Source organism: Dipodomys merriami, unplaced genomic scaffold (genome assembly GCF_024711535.1).
Source record: "Dipodomys merriami isolate MVZ:Mamm:240054 unplaced genomic scaffold, mDipMer1.0.p SCAF_9, whole genome shotgun sequence".
Lineage (NCBI taxonomy): Eukaryota > Metazoa > Chordata > Mammalia > Rodentia > Heteromyidae > Dipodomys > Dipodomys merriami.
The window spans coordinates 28,934,138-28,948,416 of NW_027206512.1; the positions used below are offsets into that span (position 1 = coordinate 28,934,138).

At 32.2% G+C, this 14,279-nt stretch overlaps 1 protein-coding gene across 1 annotated transcript in view; it reads left to right on the forward strand.

Annotated features, from left to right (window-relative positions):
• Tecrl (trans-2,3-enoyl-CoA reductase like) overlaps positions 1–14,279 on the forward strand; it is a 69,785-nt gene that overhangs the window by 12,786 nt on the left and 42,720 nt on the right. Inside the window, exon 2 of the mRNA XM_070013079.1 lies at positions 6,393–6,444. Within this exon, the coding sequence (XP_069869180.1) occupies positions 6,393–6,444 (52 nt within the window). The remainder of the gene's footprint in view (positions 1–6,392; positions 6,445–14,279) is intronic.

A 14,279-nucleotide genomic window follows, 5' to 3' on the forward strand; every position in this document is an offset into this window, starting at 1 on the left:
GAATTAGGATGCTAAGAATGGAATTGTTATACAGGACATATTTAAACAATATAACAATATCTTAATTATCCACTGGTGGACGGAAAGGGAGAGCCTGGGAATATATCTTAATCTCAACATTGAAAATTAAAATAATTGGTAAAATGTATTGTTTAGAGTAAATGATAAAGACCTGGTACAGATCTATTGAAGTTACTGATCTAGAGTTGGGACACAGAAACAATGAACACTTCAAAGGAGTTACTATAGATGATTGAAGATAGGCCTTCCCAATGAAATGAACCTATAGGAAAGTTAGCTCAAAGTGCTGGAAAAAAGTACAAAAGTAGTGTGTGAGAGCCAGGTGCCAGATGCTCATGCCTGTAATCATAGCTATTCAGGAGGCTGAGGATCACAGTTCAAAGCCAGCTCGAGCAGGATGGTCCCTGAGACACTTATCTCCAATAAACTACCAGAAAACTAGAAGTCCTGCTGTGGCTCAAGTGGTAGAGTGCTAGCCTTGAGCTGAAGAGCTGAGGCACAGAGCCCAGGCCCAGAGTTCAAGCCCCACGACTGACAAAAATAAATAAATAAATGTATGAGATTTACTTTCAAAATATTTATCCACTTCAGCTAATAAACTCTGACATTTCTGAGACTTAAATGCAATCATCATTGACTATGAAGAAAATTGTAAGTTTTCCTAGAATCTGGGAGGTGTATGTCATGTCATCTGTATGCTGGACTTTTAGCTTGATTCCACTAGTAGAAGCCATTTTGCACTGCTTCCATATAAATAAATCATGTGAAAATGTTAGCTATGTTGAGCCAAATTTTAGATGATCAGACTCTGTAACTGCTAGTTTTTATGAAGATTTTAAAACTGATTTTCATATAGGTAGATGGATTTGAAGTTGCTATGTTCCTGATGTACGTTATTTCATTCTGTGAAATGCAGGCTGAAGACTGCATTTATGATCACTGGGAAACTGGTAGAACTTCAACTGATACCACCACTTTTAAAACTGCCTTACAAATAAACAATGTCGTGAAAGATGTCTGCTTTATCTGTGCAGATATATGAGGAACATACAGAGCTGACAGTGAGCCACTATGTCCCATGTCTGTGTAAGTGTGGAAAATAACAATCAGTTGTTATGGCTGAATTATACAGCTCTACCTCGACTTTTCTAACAGGCACATTGTATTAAAATTCAATTAAAGTAGAATTAAAGATAGCTTTCTTTGAAGATGTTTGTCAGTTCATTATTGAAGACATTTCAATCACTTCAAAATCTTTAACAAAGAAAAAGGTGGAAAGAATTTATATATATATATATATATATATATATATATATATATATATATATATATAACTGCCAAATGTTTCTTCTTAAATCTTTGCATGGACATTAGGGCTATAATGCTTTCATGAAACTGTATATCATGTAAAGAAAATAATGTATTCTTCCCATAGGGCAATTCAATTAGTTGAATGTGTTAAGTATTTAGCCTATACATTAAATGCTAAATATTATAGATTTTTAATGAGTGTGTAGTATAGACTGGATTTCTAGAAAGCCCAATTCCAAATCTGAGTTTGAATAAAAAGAATGTTAAAAATTCTCAGATGATATTATACTGCTGGTTTATTAATTGGGAGATTTATCAAATAAGGTTTATCAAAACCATATTTTGAAAAATAAGGTGAGCATTATTTAATTAGCAAGGTAGAAGTGCTCATTATTTTAATATATATGATATATACAATAATGATCAGTACATATAATATTCTGTTCTGATTGATATATTTAGAGCCTGCTATGTGACATGGATGTTAAGTATACAATTGCAGAAAGAAGCATACTGTTGTGAAGAGGATTTCTATCGTGAATTTTTTGGTATTCTATAGAGACAATCAGTCTATATCAAGTGTAGTGGTGTTCTCCTGTAATCCTAGTACTCAGGAGAAGGAAGTAAAATTTTAGGACAATTTGACTACTCAGCTGGTTCAAGAGTGGCCTACACAGAAAGGCTGCTCTTAAAAGAACAGCAATAACAAGAAAAACACTCTATTAATCAAAACAAACCAAATGAAATTGAACCAAAAATAAATTCTAAAGTTATGAAAAAAATTTCTTTCATTTACCCTCCTTTCTTTGAAATCCCCCAAAGCACATGAACAATGTATATCTTGGGAAATTGTGAGAAAATTGAGGAGAAAGTTTAGGTTGGGAGGGATTGGAGAAATGGGGTGACTTCAGTCAAGATGCACTACATTCATAATTTGCTCTGTTTAATGGTAACTCCTTTTTGCAACTATTTAATGGTAAGAAAAATATGATTAAAAATAATTCACAATTGACTGCTTAATTATACGGTATTTATAAACTGAAGACTATAAACTAGCAAAATAGCGTTCATTTACATAAGAAACCATTGTGCCTCATAAACAAAATTTTCAATTTCATACTCTATTCACTCACATAAAGCCATTTAAAGAAAAAAATTTGTGGGCATTGGTGGCTCATGCCTGTAATCCTAGCTACTCAGGAGGCTGAGATCTGAGGATCATGGTTCAAAGCCAGCCCAGACAAAGAAGTTCATGAGACTCTTATCTCCGATAAACCACTCACAAAACTGGAGGTGGTTCTGTGGCTCAAATGGTAGGGCGCTAGTCTTGAGCTGAAGAGCTTAGGGAGAGTGCCCAGGCCTAGTGTTCAAGCCCAATGACTGACAAAAAAAAAAAAAAAAAAAAAAAAAAAAACAATCTCAAGGGGTTTTTGTTTTTGTTTTTGTTTTCCTGCTTTCCTGAGTTAATAAATGTTAAGCCAAGATTCCCTAGGCTAAGACTCTCCTTTTATATGGTTAAAAACAGCAGAAAGAGCCCTTGTCATAAGGAATGCTGTGTGAACTGGATATTTTGGATTTTTTGTGCATGAATATGCACAAGTGTACTTATAATTGTGTTTAAATATCTTTACATTTTATAATTAATGATTCCATTTGTCACTTATTCTTCTATTTTTGCTGGTAGATATGTTTCTCACTCTTGCAATATTCAATATCAGTTTGTAGTTTGCATATTAGAATTCTTCCTTCATGCCCTTTCCCCATCCACAAGTTGTATAATACGTTTGTTTTGAATAGTGCTTAGTGAGTACCCTTTCTGGGTGACTTGTGGAAAAACTAGGAAACTGCCAGGATAAGAGTAACAAAACTACAAAAAGAAATATACTTATTATCTGACTTATCTAACTGTAAGCCCTCTGTGCGTCACCTTTGTTGTAACATTAAGAGTAAAGAAGAAAATAAACAAATAGATAAGAGAATTCTTCCTTCTAATAAATTTAAAAGTTTTTTTCTTTCCACTTAATTTTCGTTCCTTTCAGTATTTTCGTGACAACTTCTCATATAGGAAGCCCTCATAAAATTACCATCATGTAGTTTTACCATGAGGAGAATGTTTCCTGTGAAATAAAACTTTACAAGGACAAATTAAACCACACTGTTGACTGATTTTTATTCTTTGTTCATCAACTTAAAGTTTATCTTAAGTTGTAAGCCAATCTCATTAATGATCCATTAAAATTTAGAAGTACACTCTTAGTTCAGCTAATAAATACCATTTGACTTTTCTCCTTGTTATTTTAATACTTAATATTTCTAATGAGAAAGACATATAATGAAGAGAATTTGAAAGTTTCCAATAGAGAAGCACTTATTTCTCCAATTCTTACAATTAAGTGTAATTCATAAAATTGAATAAATTACCTTAATGATCATTTGTCCTTTTCTAGATCTTGAAGACCTGGGTGAAAATAAGATGATAAGAATGAACTCTTTGATAAAGCCACTTGAGGCATTAATTCAGCAATCAAAAAATCTTATATATTCTGTTAATTATCATAGTTGTATTTTCCTGTGCTTTGAGTACAACTAGAGGAAAGAATGGATAAACATGATCTTTTAGTTAAGTGAGTAGATGTCTGAAGCATTCAGTACTTAATTCTTTTATTTTTTTTTAAATGTTTTTGTGCAAAAGCACTTTGGAAAAGGCACTCCAAAAGATTTATGCATCAGCATATTTATAGTATGTCAAAGTCAAGTAGAAATTTAAGAAAAAATTGTTGCAAAAGTTGGTATGACAATCCACTTCAACATGTGGGTTTCTTTCGGATAAATATAATCTTAGTCTTAAAAGTGTGCATACTTGAGAAAATAGATTATGGCAAGGCACATTGTCATTTTAATTATTCTATCTTGAGGAAAGGTCTAGAAACTTCATTCTTATTCTTTTCATGTGAATTTGTGCTTACAACTATATTTTTGACTTGTATAAGAGTAAAGATGTTATTATAACACTATGTAGTTCGTTATCTGTTGAAACATACTCAACAGTAACATAGTAACATTATTCTCTAGATTCTTTCAGGTTAAACCAACTGCAGTAAACACAGATAATGAGCCCTCATAAAGATCTAGGTCAACACCTATCAAGCCTGAATTGAGATACTACTCAGAATGAGAATTTTCTTTCAACTCATATATTCCTTGAGCTAATTGGGTAATAATGAATTGTGAGAATTGTGTTTTATGAGAATTTTGAGTTTCAATTGTGAGTTTTGGGGCACACTGTCAGAAGAAAAATGCAAAAATGCTGTGTAAGAAATTATACAAAGATGAAATAACATATTCTGTGAAACCGCAATGAAAATAGGCAATTCAAATCTCAAAAGTCAATAATAAAAATTAAAATAAAGTAAAATATATACAAGGGTATTATTATGCATTTGCTATCATCTTTATTAAAATTTATAAATATTTGAATATTTCATACATATAGAAAAATTTAGTTACTTTTTAATTATAAAGTAACAGATATGGGTTTTAATATCATACAGTAGTACTGACATCTACAGCTATCTATATAAATAATAATTTGTAAAAAAAAGGTAAAATTTTTGAGCAATATGTCAAATATTTGTCTAAGACTTATTAAAGAAAGGCAAGATAAAAGCATTTATTATAATAATAGAGCATTGATAATTTATCATATTACAATATGACAATATTAATGAGAACTTCTTTGAAAGACAGTTCTTGAATTTTTCACTTAACCATTCCAACGAGCCATGAGATTTTTGTTATAAAAAATACTGAAGAAAATATATATATATTGATGATCATTGGTCTGATTAATTGCCAATACATATTCAAATAAAGAAAATATATACTGAAGAATGACCCTTTACATATGTTTTTAATGTTGGCTGGCTTTTTTCTATGCCAATGTATGCAAGGTGAGGACCACTACATTTTGTGTGTTTAAGTTTAATAGAAAGCAAAAAAATAAAATGTGATGGATTTTAGTATTTAGATAAATTATCCTGAGGAATTGTGAAATTTAGATGAGTATGATTATATTATTCATTTTTTTCTGGTTATTTTTAGATTATTATTGGGAAGGGGAAACAAAGGAGGAAGCAACAATGCTTGATAAGAAATATACTCATTACCTTGCCCATGTAATTGTAACCCCTCTGTATGGTATTTTCACACACACACACACACACACACACACACACACACAACCATTGTATATTTTTTTAATTCAGATAATATATTTCAGTATACATATTTTATTAGTTTGAATCTTTTTAAATATAGCCTAACGTTTAAAAAGATGACTTTGTCTCATGAAATTGTGGTATAAAAATCTCCTCTTCTAAGCTGGAAGTAGATGGCTGGCACATGCCTATAATCCTAGCTACTCAGGAGGCTGAGGTCTGAGAATCATGGCTTAAAGCCAGCCCAGGCAGGAAAGTCCATGAGACTCTTACCTCCAATAAACCACTCCAAAAATTGGAAGTGGCGCGGTGGCTCAAGTGGTAGAGTGCTAACCTTGAGCTGAAGAGCTGAGGGACAGCACTCAGTCCCAGAGTTCAAGCCCCACGACCACAAAACACACACACACACACACACACACACACACACACACACACACTTTTGTCTGTCATCTATAAGCACGTAAACATTTAACTTCCTTAGTTCATTCCTCTGCATGTATACTTCCCCCTGTGGATCAAGTTAAATTTTAATTCACACTCATGAGCTTTGAAAATAGAATATTTTGGATAGAAAAGAACAAAATATGTTTTGAGATTGAGTGTTGAATTCACACAATAACATCATTATTGGTATATGACTATAATCTTTAAATTACATTCTCAGTGTTTGCAATCTGTGTGTTGATTTGAAAAAAATAGGAGTAATGTAAAAGCTAAACAAAACAAAACTTCGGTTTTATAATTCATGATTTACACTTATTAGAATAATTTTTATATTTAACAAAAGTATATAAAAATAGCACCTATTAAATCATAACCCTTTCTATTTTCTTTTCTTTCCAGATGCCACAAACATCTACTATTCATGACGTTAAACAAAGATTTCACAAAACATGTAAGTTTTATATATATCCTGGGGTAATATTACTATCATCTTTATATAGGTTCAAAATTATCTGTAAGAATATGTTAAAAATAACTATGGAAAATGTATGGGAGCCAATTTCTTATGGAATTGATTTTAAAGGGTCTCACTTTTAATTTCTGACTGATGTTTTAGCCTTCAATGCTCTCATTTTATTTTATTTTATTTTCTCTTAACTTTTTTATCTTTAGAGAGTTGAACAAAGGCGTTTCCATTTAACAGAGCAGTTTATGAATACAATATACCTCGACAAGTATCAGTCACCCATTTCAATGTTCTCACCCTATGTTCTCTCACTCTAATTTATTTAAAATTGTGTTTTCAGTTTTCTCAAAATATTCATTTTCAAAGAAACATTACATGAGCGATAACAAATAATTCAAAGAAATTCTTATCTATGCAAAATATAAAAATATTTAATATTCTATTCCATTTATTTGTATGATTCAAAAATTCCTTCCACCTAATACTCTCCTTGTATTGAATTACGTGTGTCTAAGAAATCAAATAAAACTTAATCCCTAAGCAGGGCTGCCAATTCATTGTTAATTTTTGCAACAGTATAAATTATTGTGATGACAACTATTACATGGGAAATCAACAGTGAGTTTAAGTAAATTTTCAAGAAACTGAAAATTTCAGAATCTAAGTAGTTTGAATAAAACATTTTAATATTTTCAAAAGTCATTTTATCTATGTTAATGAGATAATGGATATCAAAATTTGTCACATCTTCTTGCAGTAATAAAGCACAAAAGATAAAGCATTTTAAGAGTCCATGTATACTTACAGACTATTTATTGAAATGTACTTGAGTCATTCCAGATTATTGTGAAACTTTTTGTTGTTGTTTTACTTTATCTTAATATTTATTAATTTTAAGTAATTGTACAAAGGAAATTCCATTTAATAAAGCATCAGAAACCAATGTACAGAAAGAGACAGAGAAACACTGTGGATGTTGAGCACAGGTAGGAACTTTCTAAATATAGATCCAGAAGCAAGGCAAATCAAAGAAAGACTTGATAAATGGGATTGCATCAAATTTCAAAGTTCTTGCAAAGCACAAGACATAGATAATAAGCTAAAAATAAAGCATGCAGAATGGGAGAATATTTTTGTAACCTATAAACAAGACAAGAGCCAAATATCCAGAATATAAATAGAGCTCAAAAAATTAAAACCTCTAAAATAAAAACCTCTTAAGGAGGGTAACATAAAATGATTAAGGAAGAGTCTTTCTTCAGCACTTTCTTCTTTTTTCCTTTGTGTTACTCATTACTCCTAGAACTCATAACTCTGCTTAAAATGCAATTATATTTGAAATTCACAAGCAAAAATTTAAAGAAAAATATTTATTTAAGCTTGAGGTGATGTTACTGATGTTTGCATGCTTTGTGAGTTACTTTCTTCTTATCCACAATAATTCTTTTGAGAGTACAGATGACTGGTTTTCTATGTATGTATGTATGTATGTATGTATGTATGTTTGTATATATGTATGTATGAATCTATCTTTTACTGAATTTTAAATGCCATTTTATAACATCCTCAAATATATAAACTATCCCCTTTCTACACAGTGCAATGATGATCTAAATACTTGTTAAACTGCAAATATTGTTCACCCACTTGGTAGAAGCTTGGGGATTATAAAATATTTTTTAAGCATAACAAGCCTGGGAAGCATCAGTAATGTTATGAAAGATAAATGAAACTTGTTATGAATGTTATGAGGTATTATGCAATGCTATGACACTTGATATTGTACAGCAACAGATAGCTATAAGGTTTCAGTGTAATGAGAAAATAAAACATTTATAAACAGGATCTCACTGAGTGCAGTACAAGAATTATTACTAGTTATGAGTTTTATTACTAGAACCTTGACAGGTAAAATGATCAGCACTTTCTAGCAGTATATCTCCTAATATTTTTGCAAACCATCATATATAACATAAGTAAACAGGATATTCAACACTAATATGAGCATTCAGTGATATTAAGTATGTACCAATATATAAACATAACAAATAGTCTGGAAATGTACAATGAGATCCCAATTATAGCTTGGGACATTAAACTGCACCAGTAGTTTACATTGTAGGATGCACATACAAATGGGGAATTTTAAGAAAGGACATTGCTGCATTGGGTGGCTTTGAAATGCAATCTTCAGATCTCAACCTCCTGAGTAGCTACAATTATACACCACCAGAGCCCAGTGACTTGTGAAAATTGTATAAATACTTCCTGCAATTTCCTTGAGAAAGGGACCAATTCATGGACATGTCTGGTGGATGATAAGGAGGATTAAAATTAAATTTGTCTCCAGTGGGTAAATTTGTTCATATTTCTTCATTGAACACTGACAGGTTTGTTAACTTATCACAAATATAAATGTATGTGTATTATGAAAAAACCTGGTCACAGTGCTATTTATTGGTTAAAATGTCATACTAAGCCTTTCAAAATTCCAAGAAATTTCCTAGGATACTTTGCAGCTTCCATAGCTTTCATAAAATGTTTCCATGACTGCTATAAAAGACAGAATATGAAAAACCTACAGCAATCTTTATATTCTTTATGTAGCTAAAATTGTTGGTATGGCTCAAAATTTCTTATCTGAATAAGCTATTAAAGAATGTTAGTTATTTTTTGAGTCCCTAGCAGAGTATATTAAAAACTTCACTTTCTTAGTTCATTGCATTTATCATTTTTTTCTGGTATTTTTTTGTTGCGACATAAGAGAAATACATGTTCTCAGGTGATCTAAGAACATTCTTCATTCTGCGATGCATGTAACAAATCCCTCTGATCTTAACTTTGTCCTTATTCTCCACTAAAATGTCAAAGCTTAGTACTGCTTATATCCCCCTACTATTTTTTTTTTGGCAAAGTGTTACATTGATTTCAACTATTCTGATCAACTTTATACCCTTTGTGTGTTTGAAAGTAATTTCCTTGTCCTTCCCTTACATTGTTTCTTTGTATTGTTCTTTCTGGAATTGTAGACCAGTTATCATATAGGAAATGATAATCCCTGAACTTTTCATGATACTATCAAACAATATGTACAACAGAAGTCATGGGAAAATAATAAGTAATTTTTTTGTCAGTCATGGGTCTTGAACTCAGGGCCTGGGGCTGTCACTGGGCTCTTTTACTCAAGAGTAGCTCTCTACAACTTGAGTCACAGCTCCACTTTGTTTTTTTGGTAGTTAATTTGAGATACATGCTTCATAGCTTTTCCTACCTGGGATTCAAATCATGATCTTCAAGATCTCAGCCTCCTGAGAATTACATGTATGAGCCACAAGCTCCCAGATTCTTTGACTTTTTACAACTGATTTATAGATGAATCTATGGAAAATATGCATTAGCAAGTTCAAGCCATATTTATATTAATTCTTTTTGCTTATATCAGTAGTTATTTTAGATTTAATGGTGTTTCTTATATCTATGACTTTTAATTAGTATTTTAATTATTTTAACCAACTTACATTATCTACAATGTTACTCATTCTGTAATTTCTAGAGTTAGGTAGTACTTCAATGCTCATGAATCAAATTACAAATTCCTGTCAGCTATGTGAGAAAACTTCAGGAGTGGTTTTCTTCTTCATATTATCCCCAGGATATTGTCAGAAAAGGTCACTGACAGTTAATAAGATTGCAGAAAGTGTTGATTAGTCATAATCTTCCAGAAAAGCACTACTAATTAATTATATAGAGTGATACATATAGGGAGAGACCTATTATTGGTATTATGTTTATGGAAGTTCAAAACTGCTATCATCTGCAAGTTGCAGACTCAGAAAAACTGGTTAGTTATACACTTTCAAAAAATCCAAAGTTCCACAAACATTCAAAACAATGTCATAAGGCCAACTTCAGGTCTAAAGTTGAAGAATCACAACTGTCACGTTTTGGGGCCAGGAGATTACAGATGTTCTGTCTCAAGGATTTATGACCTTCCTCTGCCTTTTTTCTTTGTGTAAGTTCTCGGCAGGTTTGACTGGTCCTGCCCATCTCGATGAATTTTATTTTCTTTACCAAATGCTAAGTTCTTCCAGAAACATCACACACACACCTACTTCACACACATACACACACACACACACAAACACACACAGAGGAATACTGTTTATAAGCTACATACATATGCCTTAATCCAGTCATATTAAATTAAACCTACCAGTATTTATTTCCCACCCTAAAATGTGGGAAGGCAAACAAATGTTTCTTCCTAATCTCCAGAAGGAATTTTCAGAAATCTGTGCTTATTGTTGAATTTCATTTTTTCGTCTCTGAATGTGACATGCACACAGTTTAGCTGTTTCGAAGATGACCATAACTGAGATCTTTTTGTGACTTACAAATCTTAGTTTCACTTAATTTAGGATGGATAAATCCAGTTCCCATATCACTGAAGTAAGAAGTCTATCTCAGGCTGGGAAAGTGGCTCAGTGGTAGAGTGCTTGCCTTGCATGTATGAGGCCCTGTGTTTGATTCGTCAGCACCACATAAGCAGAAAAAAGCCGGAAATGGCACTGTGGCTCAAGTGGTAGAGCGAAAGAGGAGGAACAGCACCCAAACCCAGAGTTCAGCCCCCATTGCCGACAAATGTTTCTTTGGGCCTGGCTTACTTCACATAACTAGTATGTGTCTGAGACAAGCAGAAACGGTCAGATAAGTTGATGTTAGGCGAAATGAACCCCAAGATAAGGACTCAAATGTTTTTTTTTTCTTTCTTGCTATTGTTTCTAACATATTTATAAGATGATTTCTTTGTTGCTTTGTATGTCCCTCCCCCACGGTATAACCCCTGTTTCCGCTGTATTTGATGTTGGTATAATTTGTGGAGGGAAAGGGAAAAAAAACAAATTGTTTAAATAGGGATATAAATGGACCCATTGCAACAATGAGATGTACAAGACGTTATGTCGAAAAATGACCTTTACAACAGAAGGGATGGGAAGGGGAAACAAAGGAGGAGCAACAATGTTTGATAAGAAATGTACTCATTACCTTGCTCGTGTAATTGTAAGCTCTCTGTATGGTATTTTCACAATGAAAAAAAACAAAGAAAAAGTCCATCTCATCTTGCTCTGATGTTTGCAATAATAGAAGTTATAATTTTATAATTTAAAACAAGTGACGAAATATCAAAGACCCTGAGACACAATTTTAAGATCAAAATTCCTTTTCCTTTGCATTCTCTTACCATTTGTTCTGTGTTGTGAATTATGGTTGCATTATGCATTTGCTATATAGATGAATTCAAAGCCTCTCAGACATTACATATTAGGTAAGAGCTGTGCTTGAAAGTACACTTGAAATAGGCAACACCATTTTCAATTCTTACTATAAGTGTGTGTGTGGTTGCAAACTAATGGATGTGATGTTGCCTTCAGTCTATTTTAAAACTCACATAAAAACTCAAACTTTCCAATGGGAAAGTGGGGTAAAGTGTTATTCATTGAATTACTTTGTTTAAGGACAGAGTTTCTAACACTAAACAAGTAATTTCAGTTTTTCAATCCTTATATCAAAATTTAAACCAATATTCAATCTATCCTGTCTGTGATCAATCTATCTTCATCATCATCAGAAAATACTAATAGATATCACTATTATACTGCTGATTTGTATTTGCTTTCATTTTGCTTAATTGGTGAGTGAACAAACATTGATAAGGGCTCTTTTTTGAAGTTGTACATTAACTTTAATTAGTTCTCCAAGGAAGTTTCCATTTGACAAAGAACTTTATGAATACAATGCATCTTGATCAATGACACTCCTGTCAATGTTCCAAGCCATCTCTTCCCTCACTTCTTTATTTTGTAGAATATACATTAAATTCTTGACTGCATTCTTCTACTCTTCATTTGTCTAATATCTCGTCTTGAGCCTACTCTACCCCTTTCAAGGACCACTTCCCAAGTGTTGAAAGATATTCTTAAAATGACAGGACACAGATTATAGTCTAAGGATGTAAACCCAGAATATACCACTCACACTGATGATCATGTAGCTTAATAAAGCACTCAGTCTTCAGACAGGAAAATGGGTTATTATAAAGAATGATTTTACAGTTAATTAAAAACATAATGTATTGTTTCTATTAATTCTCCAGAAGCTCACATTCTTATTTTACTTTCATAAAATTATTTATTGTTTTCAATTGAGCAATCTTTTTTTTTTTTTTTTTTTTTTTTTGTCATGGGACTTGAATTCTGAGCCTACGCACTGTCCCTCAGCTCTTCAGCTCAAGGTGAGCTCTCTACCACTTGAGCCACAGCACCACTTCCAGTTTTCTGGTGGTTTATTGGAGATAAGAATTTCACAGACTTTTGTGCCTGAGCTGGCTTTGAACTGTGATCCTCAGATCTCAGCCTCCTAAGTAGCTAGGATTACAGTCATGAGCCACGAGTGCCCAGCTTCTATTCAGCAATCTTATAGTCACTGCATACATTTTGTATCCAAAATGATCTTAAGTATCTGTTCTCATAAAATTATATAATTTTAAAAGATAATGGATGCTAAATATCTGAAATCAATATACAAAATAATTTTAGATGTGAAAATTTAAAACAGGTTAACAGGGGGAAAAGATCTGTAATACATGCATCTGGTCAATGTGCTTTATCAGATAATTTTTTGAGTAAAGATGTCATTCCTTAATTCAGCAAGGAGACTACATATAAGAAGGGTTTGAGGTCATCATTTAATGGAATGATGATGTAGTAGTATAGGTAAATAGGCCTGTTTGCTAGAGAGTGTTCTATGTGAGGATCCTAAAAAGTGATATGAAAATTGTGTGGAAAAAGTAGTGTACAATGAATGAAATAGAGAAAAATTAAGGAATTTATTGCCGTGAAAATGCTAGGAGATTTTCTAGATAAAAAATACTTGAGAGAATTATTTGCATGAGTAGGCAGGATGGAGAGAATGATTATGTTGGAATTGTGTGTTTGGTAGCTTTATTAATATAAGTGACAATAGAAGGTCTGAGGATTTGAGTAGACCTAATATCAAAAGGACAGGAAATTAAAATGATATGAAAATCCTAACAATGGTATAAAATTATTGACAGAAAGGCTGGTCTGAAGACTATTCATCATGAATGCAGGTAATAAGATAATTTGTGATATGGCAATAAGAATCAACTGGATTATTTGTTAAATACCAATGGCAAACATTTTACAGGAAAATGGCAAAACACATGCTTTTGAGGAATATTTAGTAAGAAGCAGGGATTCTTGTGCATTTTCTGATATTTGATTGAGTGGATTTTTATGAATAATATTTTTTTAACTCTTGAAGAAGATACAAAGCATCTGGAATTGTAGGCATGAATCCCCAGGCAAAGGCATTTTTCATTAAAACAAGAAAGTTCAGAAAACATTTAGTGGAATTTGATGTTTCTGACCTTTGGACAAGTGTTATTATGCTAATTGACAAACTCAGATAACAGATGAAGAAATATCATGATTAACTGTTGTGTCCATACTCTATTAACCTTAGGTCTGGTGTCCAATTCTGGTGCTTCTTTAGACTCCAGTGAGTCATTGAATAAATTGGCTATAAAGTTCAGACAAGATAATGAACCATTTTTTGTTTGTTTGTGATCTATGTCTTTTACTTTCCTACATAAATTTTATGTCATGCCTTCCATCCTATTGATGTAGAGGCTTGTTTATCTTGTTGTTCTCTTTTTATTTTGAATCTTGAAAATTTGTTTTACAGGTTTAAATTTTTCTCAGAACCAAGTCTTTTATTGGCCCCAGAATCCTGCTTTA